The following is a 19,058-nucleotide window of genomic DNA, read 5'->3' on the forward strand; positions in this document are numbered from 1 at the left end:
GCAACAAAACAGTCGGAACTATTGTTTGTTGTAGTTTTTGCTTTCCGTTTGTTTCTGTGGCTACACCACTCACAAGAGAAACTCCCCACCGCACCCCTCTCAGATTTAATGACAAGAGGGCCCAGCGGAAAGCCCTTCAAAAACTGAACAGAGATCAAGCATGAAAGTAGGAAGATGGTGTACTGAACTATGAAAAAAAAGTAAAATAGAAACAGTGAACGGTCAAAGCTTATCGAGTGCAATATTGAGTGTAGTAGAACACCAGCGGCGTTGTTATCAGCCGGTACGGTAGCTCAGCGTGTTCGGTCAGAGGGTTAGCTGCCCTCTGTAATATAAAAACTGAGTTAATAAATCAACCATGAACTTGAACAAATGTCATATGACATCCACCACGAACAAATACAGCGATCAGTTACGAACAAAATGAGATTAACAGAAAAAAAGTGGTCACGTTGTTCAACGGCGAAGCGGGCGAGCTGGGTTCAAAGCAATCCTTAGACTTTTTTTTTTTTTTTACGCTGTTCGATGTATTCAAATTTGTGTTTGTGTCGTGGTGTAACGTCCGTTTGCAACAGCGTAGAGTAACGAAGGGACTATAATGAAAGTCGATTCTGCACAGTTGGTCTAATTAGCAACTGCAAGGAAGTGACTTTCGAATGGGAACAGCAAACCTTTAATGACAAGGCGACAAGTCAACCGAATTCTCCACCGGAAAACACACCTGGTGTGTCATACACGGCGCTAGTGACAGAGCATGTGTCATATGATAGGAATCACTTATCGACACACCTAATTTGTAAGTCTGGTGAGTGTGTGAGATATGCCTCCTTGCCCGATTTAGGTGTTCGTATGAATGTGAATGTGATCACTCCCAAGGAAATGATGAAAACATAATAGTTTGCCACATAAGCTGTAACAAATGAACGCAAAAGTTTCAAAATCACACAGTTTCTCTGTCCTCTGTCAAAACTATGTTTTCAATGTCTGTGAAGCTGCGTTCCGTTTTGGTGTTTTGACTCTTGAATTCCTTTATTGTGACGTCCGTTTATTTTTTATTTTCATTTCTGTAAGACATCTGTGTGGTACCTCGCCTGCTCTTACTATTCATCGCATTTACTTGGGACAGTAATGTATTCTTATCATATCACTCATGTTCTATAACCAATGTATAGAATGACAACTGCCAAGATTTAAGAAGAGAACAAACATTTCAATGATCGGACGGACAATTTATAATACTATGAAAAAAAATTAAAACAAAAAACCCGGCTCATCCGCTTGTTAGACCAATACCGTACAACTACACCACGACACTTTTTTTTTTTGCTCTTCATTCCTTGCTACTGACTTGTCATATAAGCTGTTGATATTCATATCGCTGTTTCTCTTTTCTCCAAAGCTCTCTTTGATTTTCGCACAGCGAAAACTTTTTTTCTTCTAGTAGCATTCTTTATCAGCCATTTTACATTTTCTGTTAATTTATCTTTTTTAGGTTCTGCACTAGCTTTGACTACTTCATTTTCTGAGGTTTTAGGTTTTCTCATTTCCTCAGTTAAATTCAATATCTCCAAGAGTTTCTACTAGGCCTTGTCTTTTACCTACTTGCTCCTCTCGTGTTTCATCTCTCAAAGATATCCATTCGTCTTCTGTTGTATTTCCTTTCCTTGTTTCCGTTGCCTAACGCTCCATCGGAAACTCTTAACATCCTCTGGTTCCTTCAGTTTATCCAGGCCCACTCTCCTTAACTTTCTACCTTTTTGCATTTTTTCGGTGTTATACTGCAACTGATAATAAATTAGGGTCAGGGTCAATTTGTCTCTGTAAGTCTCCAACAGTTTAAAACCTCATATCAAAATCTCTAGTCATACCACTATACAAGCACTTTGAAATCTTCCGTTGACTCCAGGACTCTTCCACGCACTGAACCTTTTTACGTAATTCTTAAAGAAAGTGTTAGCGATGATGAAATAATGCTCGGTGTAAAATTCTACCAGGTAGCTTCATGTTTCATTCCACCCCCTACCCATCCCCCCCTCTCAGTCAGTGTTCTCCTAATATATTTTCTTGCCTTCAGTTTCCTACTGACGTATTAAACTTCCCCATCACAATTAAATTTTCGTCTCCCTTAATTGTCTGAATAATTTTTTTCATCTCATCATACATTTCTTCAATCTCTTCATCATTTGCAGAACTAGCAGGCATATGAACTTGTGCTATTGTGGTGGATGTTGGTTGCCACCTCACTTCAGTAGTTCCCACTACATCTAACTTCCAACCTACCCATTTCCGTCTTTATATTCTCTAACGTACCAACCAGATTAAGGGATGCAACATTCCACACTTCGACCCGTACAATACCAGTTTTGTTTTTCCTCATGACGACATCCTCTGGAGATATTCTCCCGTCGAAATCCGAACGGTGGACTGTTTTATCTCCGAAATATTTTAGACAAGGAATACGTTAGAGCTATATGCCCTCGAGAAAAAAATGGCTAATTTTAGAAGGCCAGATCAATCGAGCATCGCCGGCCGGCGTGGCCGAGCTGTTCTAGGCGCTTCAGTTTGGAACCGCGTGACCGCTACGGTCGCAGGTTCGAATCCTGCCTCGGGCATGGATGTGTGTGATGTCCTTAGGTTAGTTAGGTTTAAGTAGTTCTCAGTTCTAGGGGACTGATGACCTCAGAAGTTAAGTCCCATAGTGCTCAGAGCCATTTGAACCCAGCTGGTTGCTCTGGAGTATTCCCGTATGGTTTCCGCAAGGTCAGAATGCCTCAAGATCTTACCATCCTTGATGCGAAAGTGTAGGCAATCTTGCGGACATTGGAGCGGATGAGACCTTTCGAGTGCTAATGTCTTATCTATGTCGATTCCCTGAGTGTCCTTCATTCCCTACAATGATTGTATCCAGCAGATAAAGTAGTCGAAAATATCCAGGACGCCCACTTCCAGCTATGAAGGCTGGAGAAGGGAATGTCTCTCTGGTTGGTGGCGGAGCACACGGGTATTGCGTGTAGCGAAAGATGGATGAATCAGCCAAGGAAGAGCGTCGCAATCTCAATTAATTCAGGGTGCTGTACTCTGCATGCAGCCGCCTCTCTGTTGAGGCAGAGTCATGCATCGATGGGACGAAGAGTGGCTGGAAGTGACAGACAATAAGATGCGCCTAGTAAAGTCCACAACGCGCCCGTGGTGTATCTCCTTTCACCCACGCAGGTGGGATGAAGTCGTCCTTACGCATCTTCGCATAGGCTACAGCCCTATGACGCATGGCTTCCTGCTCCGGTTAGAGGACCCTCCAATGTGTGGTATTTGTGACGTACAGATCGCAGAGAGTCACATTTCAGAAGACTGTGATTTATTTTAGGACCAAAGGGCGGAAGCTCATTAGCCTACAGATTTGCCTTGTATTTTAACTGACAATCACACAAGGTGGTACGACCTTTAAAATTTAGTGTCTTGTCCGACTTGTTCCCTAAAATTTCAGTACGACGTTTCTAATATGTTATCAGGATGGCTGCCTCATCCGCGTTTTTGGTTAAGTTTAAGTGATCAGCCAGCCACATATTTCTGTGAATCTGTTTTAGTTTTCCTTTTGTCTTACTTAGTTTTACTTGACAGTTTTACAACATCTGAACTGTTTTAACGCTATCTTCCATTATGGGAGCTAGTGTGGTTGTGCGGATGATCATGGGCAGATTGGATGAAAGTGAATTCAATTTTAGCTTAGACTGATTTTTATCTCTATTTTCGCATTTTCTCCACATTCGTTGCCACTAATTTCGTAAGGACGCTGAAAACCTCATCATTGAGCACCCCTAACCCAAACACACACACACACACACACACACACACACACACACACACACACACACACACACACACAACTAGAACAGAAGCTAGGCTATAGTTAGAAGAGAAAGGATATAAAATTCCGACTTGCAACAGCAAGAAAAGAATTTCTAAAAGATGGAAGAATTTGTTAAAATAGGTCATGAAGTTAAATGCCTGGACGACTTTTCTGAAGGTATTTGTCTGGAGTGCAAGCTTGTACGGAATTGTAACGTCAACGACATAAAGTTCAGATAAGAAGAGAATTGAAGCGTTTCAAATGTGGTGCTACAGAAGAATGTTGAGGATGGGGTGGATCGAATAACGAATGAAGAGGCACTGAATTGAAGTGGGGAGAACAGCAAAAGTTCACTAAGTGAAGGCATCCATTGATAAGGCACATCCTGGGATATCACGGAATAGTCAGTCTGGTGATGGAGAGAATTTGGGGGGATTGAAGAGGTAGACCATGGTTTAAGCATAGTTAACAGGTTCAGACTGATGCCTGTTGCAGTAGTTATGCAGAGTTGGAGAGACTTACACGGGATGTGCTTCAGCAATCGGAGCTCGGACTAGCAAACAAGGTATCTACATCTACATCTACATCCATACTCCGCAAGGCACCTAACGGTGTGTGGCGGAGGGTACCTTGAGTACCTCTATCGGTTCTCCCTTCTATTCCAGTCTCGTATTGTTCGTGGAAAGAAGGATTGTTGGTATGCTTCTGTGTGGGCTCTAATCTCTCTGATTTTATCCTCATGGTCTCTTCGTGAGACCATGAGGATGTACTGCTTAACTCTTCGGTGAAGGTATGTTCTCGAAACTTTAACAAAAGCGCGTACCGACTACTGAGCGTCTCTCCTGCAGAGTCTTCCACTGGAGTTTATCTATCATCTCCGTAACGCTTTCGCGATTACTAAATGATCCTGTAACGAAGCGCGCTGCTCTCCGTTGGATCTTCTCTATCTCTTCTATCAACTCTATCTGGTATGGATCCCACACTGCTGAGCAGTATTCAAGCAGTGGGCGAACAAGCGTACTGCAACCTACTTCCTTTGTTTTGGGATTGCATTTCCTTAGGATTCTTCCAATGAATCTCAGTCTGGCATCTGCTTTACCGACGGTTCCAGACTGAAGCGCCTGGAACCGCTCGACCACTGCGGCCGGCGCTTCAACCTCTATAACAAAATAATTCGTCAGCTCACTGAACATGGACTGAGAATGTGACTGTATTAAGTTCACGATAGTAATAGGTAACAGAAACACAGAGAAAAACAGTTGATTCATCATTTAAAGCAGCCTGCAGAACGATTTTAATGCTGCCAACAGACATTTCGCGTAAGAACCACGAATATAGGATATGAGATATTAGGGCTCATACGGAGCAAGTAGGCAGTAAGTTTTTCCTTGCTCCTTTTGCTAGTGGAACAGGAAAGGAAATGACTAGTAGCTGCTCAGGGTACCGTCCGCCATTCACCGGTCTGCGGAATATATATGTAGATGTAGAATACCTACTGAACCACAAAAGTTGGTTAAACATATTTCTGTATCTAAGAAACCCTATAATGTTATTATCACCTCTCGGTCGCCTCGGATCATACATTAAATTCATTTTCAAATTTTTGCAGTTTTATAACTGATAAGAATACTGAAATAATGTTTATCTTTGATCACTTTCTTTGCTTAATTCCAAGTGTTTACCAAATATTAATACTCTCTGAAGATATGGCATAACAATAAACGCACTGATCTACTGCGTGAGTCTATGTAGTGACTCGGTCCCCCTCCCCGTACTTCATCGCCTTCAGTTACTACAAAATGACTCTGAGCACTATGTGACTTAACATCTGAGTTCATCTGTCCCCTAGAACTTAGAGCTACTTAAACCTAACTAACCTAAGGACATCACACACATCCATGCCCAAGGCAGGATTCGAACCTGTGACCGTAGCAGCAACGCGGTTCTGGACTGAAGTGCGTAGAACCGCTTGGCCACAACGGCCGGCTCAGTTACTACAGGTGGAACGCGAAAGCGGAGGCAATTTTCGGGAAAGCATTCATATTTAGAGAGTGTGTAACATAACATGCTGCATATGTTCTGTGCCAACCACAATACTAGTATTAAGCCTAAGCAGTCTTTTTCACCGAGCGAGGTGGCGCAGCGGTTAGACACTGGACTCGCATTCGGGAGGACGACGGTTCAATCCCGCGTCCGGCCATCCTGATTTAGGTTTTCCGTGATTTCCCTAAATCACTCCAGGCAAATGCCGGGATGGTTCCTTTGAAAGGGCACGGCCGTCTTCCTTCCCTAGTCCGATGAGACCGATGACCTTGCTGTCTGGTCTCCTTCCCCAAAACAACCCCCAACAGTCTTTTTCAAACTACACTGCTAATATGGTGCATTAATAATGTTTGGAGAGTAGCACGTTGTAAAAAGTTACATTGTGCTTAACTCGTTAGGAGACGATCTCCGGCCATGATATCTTAGTGCACAAATACAGACGCAAATAAAAACGTTTATTCTTCGCTTCAACCTCTAAAAAATTGCTCTGAGCACTATGGGATTGAACATCTGAGGTCATCAGTCCCCTAGAACTTAGAACTACTTAAACCTAACTAGCTTAAATACATCACACACATCCATGCCAGAGGCAGGATTCGAACCTGCGACCGGAGCAGCAGCGCGGTTCCAGACTGAATCGCCTGGAACCGCTCAGCCACTGCGGCCGGCGCTTCAACCTCTTCAGCTCACTGAACATGGACTGAGAATGTGACTGTATTAAGTTCACGATAGTAATAAACCATACCTGTGACTGGACAATTGTGAGGTTCGATTGAATTACAGCTTAGCCAAAACTGTGTCTACAATAATAATGAACGGTATTGTTGGCGTGTCGCCATCATATTAACAATCCTTTAACAATGCATTAGTGCTTTGCTAATCTCCTATTTTTCAGTAATATTTATTATCAATAAACAATTTTTCACCAGGTAAAGCATGACAACGGAGTCCACTGTTGTGTTAAAGTGGATGACAGCAAACTATTTTACACAGTTTTTCTCTAAATTAAGCATTTGGATTTTCGTGCAATTGGCTGGCCACCTATTCTTCTTTCACTTTTTTTCAAATTTGTCTCTCTGATTATTAGATTACACTTTAAGACAAAATAAACAAATAATTATATGAATAAGTAAACGACGTACCACGAAGGAATTATCCAAATGCGACGAAAATTGTTAGACGTATCGTACATATACGGACAAACAAATGATTACAATGTCAGAAAAATTGGGTGATTTATTCAAGAGCAAGAGCTTCACAAATTGAGCAAGTCAATAACGCGTTTGTCCACATCTGGCCCTTATATAAACATTTATTCGTCTTAGCGTTGATTGATGTTGTTCGATGTCCTCCTGGGGGATATCGTGCGAAATTCTGTCCAATTGGCGAGTTAGATCGTCAGAATCTCGATCTGGTAGGAGGTCTCTGTCCGTAATATCCCAAATGTTCTCAACTGACCTTGTTGGCCAATGTAGGGTAGAGCGAAAATAAGCAGTAGGAACTGGACGTGTGCGGGCGGGCATTACCTTGCTGATATGTAAGCCCAACATGGCTTCCCATGAAGGCCAACAAAACGAGGAGTAGAATATCGTCGCGTACTGTTATGCTCTAAGGGTGCCGCGAATGACAACCAAACGGGTGGTGCTACGAAATCAAATGTCACCCCAGACCGTCACTCCTGGTAGTAGTAGTAGTAGTAGCAGTAGTAGTAGTAGTAGCAGCTTTATTCATCCGTAGATCTCTTTTTACAAGGATATAGGACATGTCAAAGTATTTACAAATTTATATCAATTTAAAATAAGCTAATTCGTATACACATATATTTACAGACTTCTAGTTAGAGACAATCATTAGATTTACTCCTGGTATACAATACTTTTTATACAAATAACTTATTAAATAATGTATTGCCATATTGTTCACTCATATCTCACTATCAGTCACTGCATGCACTATACACACATTGTTTTATGAAACTTCACTCACTACACACACACACACACACACACATACACACACACACACTGGTGATCTCTGGGCCATTTTCTGTGCCGCCACTTGTCAGTCGGTATGGCGAGCGACAGTCAGATTGGTACCTCACCGCTTCCCGGAGCGTTTCCAGAAACGTCTTCCCTCGTCATCGGAGTTCAGTTTGAAGCGGGACTCATTATTGAAGGCGATTCTACTCCAGTCAGTGACATTCCACGTAGAATGTACCCGGCGCTACTGCAAACGGGCTTACTGTTGCACACAAATCAATGGTAGTCGGTGCAAGGGGCACCACGAGCTCAGCTCCCTTTCTATGAGCCGCCTATTAATGATCCTTTTGTCACTGCAGAGCAAACTGCACCCCGGATCGATGATAATAATGAATCCGGGTCTCTGAGTGCTTCTCTCACGATTGCTCGATCCTCACGTTCTGTCCTCTCTAGATCGACTGCTGTCTTCTTGACGCTGTGTGCCTCCACGGTTCACCCATTTGTGACATCGTCGAATACTGGCATCGCTCCTATTCAAATATCGAGAGGTCCACCGATTACTCCAACCGCATTCTTGGGGCCCAAGTAAATGTCCTCCCTCAAATGGTGACATCTACGAAAATTATGAAACTTCCTGGCAGATTAAAATTGTGTGCCGGACCGAGACTCGAACTCGGGACCTTTGCCTTTCGCGGGCAAGTGCTCTACCATCTGAGCTACCCAAGCTCGACTCACGCCCCGCCCTCACAGCTTCAATTCTGCCAGTACCTCGTCTCCTACCTTCCAAACCTTTACAGCGCACACTCCGCTGCAGAGTGAAAATCTCATTATGGATCTACGAAAATTGTTCACGCGCCTGTCTGCGAGGCATAGTTACGCCCAGCTGAGTACACGGAATGAAACACGGCTTGGTATCGACATGTCCCCTATTTACTGTTCTTGCCAGCTGTGCGATGAAATTGCGCTGCAGCGTCACATATTCATCGATCGGCCGCCGATGCCTACAATTTTGGATTTTCCGTCGATACCTGCACGAACGTCAATTCATGAGCAATTTGCGTAACTCCTACGTGGTTCGTTTTTTTTTATTAGTTAGATAAAATTATTTTAATTCTCTTTTGTATTACACTCATCCCCCCATGAACCATGGACCTTGCCGTTGGTGGGGAGGCTTCTGTGACTCAGCGATACAGATAGCCGTACCGTAGGTACAACCACAACGGAGGGGTATCTGTTGAGAGGCCAGACAAACGTGTGGTTCCTGAAGAGGGGCAGCAGCCTTTTCAGAAGTTGCAAGGGCAACAGTCTGGATGATTGACTGATCTGGCCTTGTAACAATAACCAAAACGGCCTTGCTGTGCTGGTACTGCGAACGGCTGAAAGCAAGGGGAAACTACGGCCGTAATTTTTCCCGAGGGCATGCAGCTTTACTGTATGATTAAATGATGATGGCGTCCTCTTGGGTAAAATATTCCGGAGGTAAAATAGTCCCCCATTCGGATCTCCGGGCGGGGACTACTCAAGAGGATGTCGTTATCAGGAGAAAGAAAACTGGCGTTCTACGGATCGGAGCGTGGAATGTCAGATCCCTTAATCGGGCAGGTAGGTTAGAAAATTTAAAAAGGGAAATGGATAGGTTAAAGTTAGATATAGTGGGAATTAGTGAAGTTCGGTGGCAGGAGGAACAAGACTTCTGGTCAGGTGACTACAGGGTTATAAACACAAAGTCAAATAGGGGGAATGCAGGAGTAGGTTTAATAATGAATAGGAAAATAGGAATGCGGGTAACCTACTACAAACAGCATAGTGAACACATTATTGTGGCCAAGATAGATACGAAGCCCACACGTACTACAGTAGTACAAGTTTATATGCCAACTAGCTCTGCAGATGACGCAGAAATTGAAGAAATGTATGATGAAATAAAAGAAATTATTCAGATAGTGAAGGGAGATGAAAATTTAATAGTCATGGGTGACTGGAATTCGAGTGTAGGAAAAGGGAGAGAAGGAAACGTAGTAGGTGAATATGGATTGGGGCTAAGAAATGAAAGAGGAAGCCGCCTGGTAGAATTTTGCACAGAGCACCACTTAATCATAGCCAACACTTGGTTTAAGAATCATGATAGACGGTTGTATACATGGAAGAACCCTGGAGATACTAAAAGGTATCAGATAGATTATATAATGGTAAGACATAGATTTAGGAACCAGGTTTTAAATTGTAAGACATTTCCAGGGGCAGATGTGGACTCTGACCACAATCTATTGGTTATGACCTGTAGATTAAAACTGAAGAAACTGCAAAAAGGTGGGAATGTAAGGAGATGGGACCTGGATAAACTGAAAGAACCAGAGGTTGTACAGAGTTTCAGGGAGAGCATAAGGGAACAATTGACAGGAATGGGGGAAAGAAATACAGTAGAAGAAGAATGGGTAGCTTTGAGAGATGAAGTAGTGAAGGCAGCAGAGGATCAAGTAGGTAAAAAGATGAGGGCTAGTAGAAATCCTTGGGTAACAGAAGAAATATTGAATTTAATTGATGAAGGTACCGCCTACAGGAGAATTAAAGAGACCTTTGGAGATAAGAGAACCACTTGTATGAACATCAAGAGCTCAGATGGAAACCCAGTTCTAAGCAAAGAAGGGAAAGCAGAAAGGTGGAAGGAGTATATAGAGGGTCTATACAAGGGCGATGTACTTGAGGACAATATTATGGAAATGGAAGAGGATGTAGATGAAGATGAAATGGGAGATACGATACTGCGTGAAGAGTTTGACAGAGCACTGAAAGACCTGAGTCGAAACAAGGCCCCCGGAGTAGACAACATTCCATTGGAACTACTGACGGCCTTGGGAGAGCCAGTCCTGACAAAACTCTACCATCTGGTGAGCAAGATGTATAAAACAGGCGAAATACCCTCAGACTTCAAGAAGAATATAATAATTCCAATCCCAAAGAAGGCAGGTGTTGACAGATGTGAAAATTACCGAAAAATCAGTTTAATAAGCCACAGCTGCAAAATACTAACACATATTCTTTACAGACGAATGGAAAAACTAGTAGAAGCCGACCTCGGGGAAGATCAGTTTGGATTCCTTAGAAATACTGCAACACGTGAGGCAATACTGACCTTACGACTTATCTTAGAAGAAAGATTAAGGAAAGGAAAACCTACGTTTCTAGCATTTGTAGACTTAGAGAAAGCTTTTGACAATGTTGACTGGAATACTCTCTTTCAAATTCTAAAGGTGGCAGGGGTAAAATACAGGGAGCGAAAGGCTATTTACAATTTGTACAGAAACCAGATGGCAGTTATAAGAGTCGAGGGACATGAAAGGGAAGCAGTGGTTGGGAAGGGAGTGAGACAGGGTTGTAGTCTCTCCCCAGTGTTATTCAATCTGTATATTGAGCAAGCAGTAAAGGAAACAAAAGAAAAATTCGGAGTAGGTATTAAAATCCATGGAGAAGAAATAAAAACTTTGAGGTTCGCCGATGACATTGTAATTCTGTCAGAGACAGCAAAGGACTTGGAAGAGCAGTTGAACGGAATGGATGGTGTCTTGAAGGGAGGATATAAGATGAACATCAACAAAAGCTAAACAAGGATAATGGAATGTAGTCGAATTAAGTCGGGTGATGTTGAGGGTATTAGATTAGGAAATGAGACACTTAAAGTAGTAAAGGAGTTTTGCTATTTGGGGAGCAAAATAACTGATGATGGTCGAAGTAGAGAGGATATAAAATGTAGACTGGCAATGGCAAGGAAAGCGTTTCTGAAGAAGAGAAATCTGTTAACATCGAGTATAGATTTAAGTGTCAGGAAGTCATTTCTGAAAGTATTTGTATGGAGTGTAGCCATGTATGGAAGTGAAACATGGACGGTAAATAGTTTGGACAAGAAGAGAATAGAAGCTTTCGAAATGTGGTGCTACAGAAGAATGCAGAAGATTAGATGGGTAGATCACATAACTACTGAGGAAGTATTGAATAGGATTGGGGAGAAGAGAAGTTTGTGGCACAACTTGACCAGAAGAAGGGATCGGTTGGTAGGACATGTTCTGAGACATCAAGGGATCACCAATTTAGTATTGGAGGGCAGCGTGGAGGGTAAAAATCGTAGGGCGAGACCAAGAGATGAATACACTAAGCAGATTCAGAAGGATGTAGGTTGCAGTAGGTACTGGGAGATGAAGAAGCTTGCACAGGATAGAGTAGCATGGAGAGCTGCATCAAACCAGTCTCAGGACTGAAGAACACAACAACAACAACATTACACTCATGCTCATAAATTAAGGATAACTGCAGAATATGGTGCCATACAACGTGGCACTACACAAAACTGGCGCTAATAGCATAGGCGCATAGGAAACACACGCGACACTGATCTGTAAGTCCACGGTATTGGTGATACATTGAGAACCGTCCTGTAACACATGTGCTACAAAACGCCACTGCTTCTTGCGCATGTACCCCGACTTCAATATGGGATATGATCACCATGCACACGTACTCAGGCCGCACAACGGGTTCGCATACTCTGGATCAGGTGGTCTAGCAGCTGCTGGGTTATAGTCTCCCATTCTTGCACCTGTGCCTGTCGGAGCTCCTGCAGTGTCCTAGAGATTTGATGACGTGCAGCGATACGTCGACCGAGAGCATCGCAGACGTGCTCGATGGGGTTTAGGTCTGGAGAACAGGCAGGCCACTCCATTCGCCTGATATCTTCTGTTTCAAGGTACTCCTCCACGATGGCAGCTCGCTCGGGCCGTGCGTTATCATCCATTAGGAGGAAGTTGGGTCCAACTGCAGCCCTGGAAAGGTGGACATACTGGTGCAAAATGACGTTCCGATACACCTGACCTGTTACAGTTCCTCTGTCAAAGACATGCAGAGGTGTACGTGCACCAATCATAATCCCATCCCACACCATCAAACCATGACCTCCATGTAGGTCCCTTTCAAGGACATTAAGGGGTTGGTATCTGGTTCCTGATTCACGCCAGATGAAAACCTGGCGAGAATCACTGTTCAGACTACACCTGGACTCGTCTGTGAACATAACCTGGGACGACTGTACCAATGACCATGTAGTGTGTTCTTGACACCAGGCTTTACAGGCTCTCCTGTGACCAGGGGTCAGTGGAATGCTCCTTGCAGGTCTCTGGGCGAATAAACCCTGTCTGTTCAGTCGTCTGTAGGCTGTGTGTCTGGAGACAAGTGTTCCAGTGGGTGCGGTAAGGTCCCAAGCAAGGCTGCCTGCAGTACTCCGTGGCCGTCTGCGGACACTGATGGTGAGATATCAGTCTTCTTGTGGTGTTGCACACTGTGGACGTCCCGTACTGTAGCGCCTGGACACGTTTCCTGTCTGCTGGAATGGTTGCCATAATCTTGAGATCACACTTTGTGGCACACGGAGGTCTCGTGCTACGACCTGCTTGTTTCAAAAGGGTTCAAATGGCTCTGAGCACTATGGGACAGTCCTCTAGAACTTAGAACTACTTAAACCTAACTAACCTAATGACAACACACAACACCCAGCCATCACGAGGCAGAGAAAATCCCTGACCCCGCCGGGAATCGAACCCGGGAGCCCGGGCGCGAGAAGCGAGAATGCTACCGCACGACCACGAGATGCGGGCTGCTGTGTTTGACCAGCCTCCAGTCGCCCTAGTATTCTACCCCTCATAACGTCATCAGTATGTGTTCTTTGAGCCATTTTCAACACACAGTCATGTCTGAAAACGTCTGCACACTTACTCGCTGCACCGTACTCTGACATGCACCAACACACCTCTGCGTATGTGGACTGCTGCCAGCGCCACCGTGCGACGACCGCAGGTCAAATGCACCGCATGGTCATACCACGAGGTGATTTAAACCCGCAAACCGCCCACCAGAGCGTTGTTTCACCAAATATCAGCATTATCCTTAATTTATGAGCATGAGTGTAATTAACATACGTTTGCATAACAAAAAGAACCTTCACATGATGTAAAACAGTGAAGTACCCCTCACCCATGTATTATTACTATTAATTGTAAATTACACATTAACTGAGGACAAGAGAAAAATAATCAGATCATTGATCAAAAATGTTAACTGCATATACGAAAGCGTAAGCTATTCTCAGACTCAGCAATAACAACTTATAGGTACAAAATATCGATAGCTACACTGAAAATTCTAAGCATCCTAGATTACAGTAAATACTTTTGAAAATTACGGTAGTCTCCATTACGATGCTAAGCAGTACTTTCACATACATGAGTTTAGCCACAATGCACTGTGAGTAGCGATGCTACGCTCACACGGAGCGGGTTCTGAGGTGCTGCTGTGTGGTGTTGGCAGCGTGAGGTTCGGGCCGTCGCTGCGCTACATCGAGCTGCCCATCGAGCTGATCACGCACACGGTGCTGCACGAGCTGGCCAACAAGTGCCCCAACCTGACGCACATGCTGCTCGACTTCTCCACCGCCATGCAGCTGCACGACTTCAGCGAGATGCAGGTACGTCGCCCGAGCGCAGCGCCCACGCCGCCCGGAAGTTTGGAGGCTTTGCTAACAAGAGAGAGACGTGAACTTGGTGCCTTCATTCTCAAATATTGCTCTATTCTCATATGGGGTACACACTACTTCCATTTTGTACTATTAGTTTTAGGGAAGACGGGTAAGCAACACAAACGATAAAAACGGATTTACCGGGTGATCAAAAAGTCAGCATAAATTTGAAAATTTAATAAACCACGGAATAATGTAGATAGAGCGGTAAAAATTGACACACATGCTTGGAATGACATAGGGTTTTATTAGAACAACAAAAAAAAACTATGTTCACAAAATGTCCGACAGGTGGCGCTGGACAGCAAAACGTCAGTGCTACCATGACGGGTGAGAGGTACACCGATATGTTACAGAATCTAGATTTCCGGAAAGCTTTTGACACCGTTCCTCACAAGCGACTTCTAATCAAGCTGCGGGCCTACGGGGTATCGTCTCAGTTGTGCGACTGGATTCGTGATTTCCTGTCAGGAAGGTCGCAGTTCGTAGTAATAGACGGAAAATCATCGAGTAAAACTGAAGTGATATTAGGTGTTCCCCAGGGAAGCGTCCTGGGACCTCTGCTGTTCCTGATCTATATAAATGACCTGGGTGACAATCTGAGCAGTTGTCTTAGGTTGTTCGCAGATGATGCTGTAATTTACCTTCTATTGAGGTCATCCGAAGACCAGTATCAGTTGCAAAGCGATTTAGAAAAGATTGCTGAATGGTGTGGCAGGTGGCAGTTGACGCTAAATAACGAAAAGTGTGAGGTGATCCACATGAGTTCCAAAAGAAATCCGCTGGAATTCGATTACTCGATAAATAGTACAATTCTCAAGGCTTTTAATTCAACTAAGTACCTGGGTGTTAAAATTACGAAAAACTTCAGTTGGAAAGACCACATAGATAATATTGTGGGGAAGGCGAGCCAAAGGTTGCGTTTCATTGGCAGGACACTTAGAAGATGCAACAAGTCCACTATAGAGACAGCTTACACTCCACTCGTTCGTCCCCTGTTAGAATATTGCTGCGCGGTGTGGGATCCTTACCAGGTGGGATTGACGGAGGACATCGAAAGGGTGCAAAAAAGGGCAGTTCGTTTTGTATTAACACGTAATAGGGGAGAGAGTGCGTCAGATATGATACGCGAGTTGGGATGGAAGTCATTAAAGCAAAGACATTTTTCGTCGCGGCGAGACCTATTTACGAAATTTCAGTCACCAACTTTCTCTTCCGAATGCGAAAATATTTTGTTGAGCCAATCCTACATAGGTAGGAATGATCATCAAAATAAAATAAGAGAGATCAGGGCTCGAACAGAGAGGTTTAGGTGTTCGTTTTTCCCGCGCGCTGTTCGGGAGTGGAATGGTAGAGAGATAGTATGATTGTGGTTCGATGAACCCTCTGCCAAGCACTTAAATGTGAATTGCAGAGTAAACATGTAGATGTAGATGTAGATCCGCAGCCTGACTGCTAAACACCTGCTGGAACGTACGATGTTTATGCAGGATGGCGCTCCACCCCATATTGCTAGACGCGTGAAAGACCTCTTGCGCGCGTCATTTGGTGATGATCGTGTGCACAGCCGCCACTTTCGTCAAGCTTGGCTTCCCAGGTCCCCAGACCTCAGTCCGTGCGATTATTGGCTTTGGGGTTACCTAAAGTCGCAAGTGTATCGTGATCGACAGACATCTCTAGGGATGCTGAAAGACAACATCCGACGCCAATGCCTCACCATAACTCCGGACATGCTTTACAGTGCTGTTCACAACATTATTCCTCGACTACAGCTATTGTTGAGGAATGATGGAGGACATATTGAGCATTTCCTGTAAAGAACATCATCTGTGATTTGTCTTACTTTGTTATGCTAATTATTGCTATTCTGATCAGATGAAGCGCCATCTGTTGGACATTTTTTGAACTTTTGTATTTTTTTGGTTATAATAAAACGCCATGTCATTCCAAGCATGTGTGTCAATTTGTACCTCTCTCTCTACATTATTCCGTGATTTATTCAGTTGTCGCAGGTTCGAATCCTGCCTCGGGCATGGATGTGTGTGATGTCCTTAGGTTAGTTAGGTTTAACTAGTTCTAAGTTCTATGGGACTAATGACCTCAACAGTTGAGTCCCATAGTGCTCAGAGCCATTTGAACCATTTATTCTGTTTTCAAATTTATACTGACTTTTCGATCACACAGTATGTATGTATGCATATTCCATCTTTCCTGCTAAATCATTGGACCAATTTCAACCAAACGTGGTACACACATCATTTACTGTATGGAAAGAATCACTGTGTGGGTAATAACCTCCACCTATCAAAAGGGTGGGAGTGGGATGAAAAAACAGTGTACCCCCAAGACGCGAGAATACCCATACTTTAGTTATTCAGTATTTGAGAATGATAGCACTTAGAGACTCGAAACAAACTTTACACATAATTTCAAACTTTTATTAAACTTTTTCTCGCTGATGACCCCCCTAAAAAGAGAAAGATTGTCGATTACTAAATATTCGCTGCTCTTGCAGCAAAAGTGCCACATGAAGCATGACGTTTTAGTTTATTACTTCTTTATTACCGCCGGCCGCGGTGGCCGAGCGGTTCTAGGCGCTTCAGTGCGGAACCGCGCGACTGCTACTGTCGCAGGTTCGAATCCTGCCTCGGGCATGGATGTGTGTGATGTCCTTAGGTTAGTTTGGTTTAAGTAGTTCTAAGTTCTAGGGGACTGATGACCACAGATGTTAAGTCCCATAGTGCTTAGAGCCATTTGAACCATTTTTTTCTTTATTACCAACTCTACTCGCGATACGTTTTGCAGACAGTATTCACATATATCACTGAATGTACCGGAAAAATTGCATCCTTGTACGAAATTAGTTCAGGAGGTACGACATCATAAACACTGAACGCGTGGAAAAACTACCACATCATGCGGGACTTTTAAATTTATTACCACGTCGCCACCTACTATGTTCGCAACACATTTAGCAGACAAAATCCACATTTGCCGCCGAATGTATCTACAAAAATACACTCCTGGAAATGGAAAAAAGAACACATTGACACCGGTGTGTCAGACCCACCATACTTGCTCCGGACACTGCGAGAGGGCTGTACAAGCAATGATCACACGCACGGCACAGCGGACACACCAGGAACCGCGGTGTTGGCCGTCGAATGGCGCTAGCTGCGCAGCATTTGTGCACTGCCGCCGTCAGTGTCAGCCAGTTTGCCGTGGCATACGGAGCCCCATCGCAGTCTTTAACACTGGTAGCATGCCGCGACAGCGTGGACGTGAACCGTATGTGCAGTTGACGGACTTTGAGCGAGGGCGTATAGTGGGCATGCGGGAGGCCGGGTGGACGTACCGCCGAATTGTTCAACACGTGGGGCGTGAGGTCTCCACAGTACATCGATGTTGTCGCCAGTGGTTGGCGGAAGGTGCACGTGCCCGTCGACCTGGGACCGGACCGCAGCGACGCACGGATGCACGCCAAGACCGTAGGATCCTACGCAGTGCCGTAGGGGACCACACCGCCACTTCCCAGCAAATTAGGGACCCTGTTGCTCCTGGGGTATCGGCGAGGACCATTCGCAACCGTCTCCATGAAGCTGGGCTACGGTCCCGCACACCGTTAGGCCGTCTTCCGCTCACGCCCCAACATCGTGCAGCCCGCCTCCAGTGGTGTCGCGACAAGCGTGAATGGAGGGACGAATGGAGACGTGTCGTCTTCAGCGATGAGAGTCGCTTCTGCCTTGGTGCCAATGATGGTCGTATGCGTGTTTGGCGCCGTGCAGGTGAGCGCCACAATCAGGACTGCATACGACCGAGGCACACAGGGCCAACACCCGGCATCATGGTGTGGGGAGCGATCTCCTACACTGGCCGTACACCACAGGTGATCGTCGAGGGGACACTGAATAGTGCACGGTACATCCAAACCGTCATCGAACCCATCGTTCTACCATTCCTAGACCGGCAAGGGAACTTGCTGTTCCAACAGGACAATGCACGTCCGCATGTATTCCGTGCCACCCTACGTGCTCTAGAAGGTGTAAGTCAACTACCCTGGCCAGCAAGATCTCCGGATCTGTCCCCCATTGAGCATGTTTGGGACTGGATGAAGCGTCGTCTCACGCGGTATGCACGTCCAGCACGAACGCTGGTCCAACTGAGGCGCCAGGTGGAAATGGCATGGCAAGCCGTTCCACAGGACTACATCCAGCATCTCTACGATCGTCTCCATGGGAGAATAGCAGCCTGCATTGCTGCGAAAGGTGGATATACACTGTACTAGTGCCGACATTGTGCATGCTCTGTTGCCTGTGTCTATGTGCCTGTGGTTCTGTCAGTGTGATCATGTGATGTATCTGACCCCAGGAATGTGTCAATAAAGTTTCCCCTTCCTGGGACAATGAATTCACGGTGTTCTTATTTCAATTTCCAGGAGTGTATATCACTGAATGACTCTTTGTTCAGGAGACATGACATCAAATACTAAGATGCGAAAAAAAACTGCGGCATCATGCATTACGTTTTAATTTATTACTTCTTTTCTACTGATTCTATTCGCAACACATTTCGCAGACAGTATCCGCATATGCCGCTGATAGACATATAGTTCAGTGTATAACACGTCATG

At 44.6% G+C, this 19,058-nt stretch overlaps 1 protein-coding gene across 3 annotated transcripts in view; it reads left to right on the forward strand.

Annotated features, from left to right (window-relative positions):
* LOC126175491 (F-box/LRR-repeat protein 2) overlaps positions 1-19,058 on the forward strand; it is a 708,226-nt gene that overhangs the window by 589,884 nt on the left and 99,284 nt on the right. For all 3 annotated transcript variants that reach the window (XM_049922311.1, XM_049922313.1, XM_049922312.1), the window contains one exon: positions 14,221-14,377. In XM_049922311.1, coding sequence (XP_049778268.1) covers positions 14,221-14,377 — 157 coding nt within the window. The remainder of the gene's footprint in view (positions 1-14,220; positions 14,378-19,058) is intronic.

The sequence above is a fragment of the Schistocerca cancellata genome, chromosome 3, assembly GCF_023864275.1.
Source record: "Schistocerca cancellata isolate TAMUIC-IGC-003103 chromosome 3, iqSchCanc2.1, whole genome shotgun sequence".
NCBI lineage: Eukaryota > Metazoa > Arthropoda > Insecta > Orthoptera > Acrididae > Schistocerca > Schistocerca cancellata.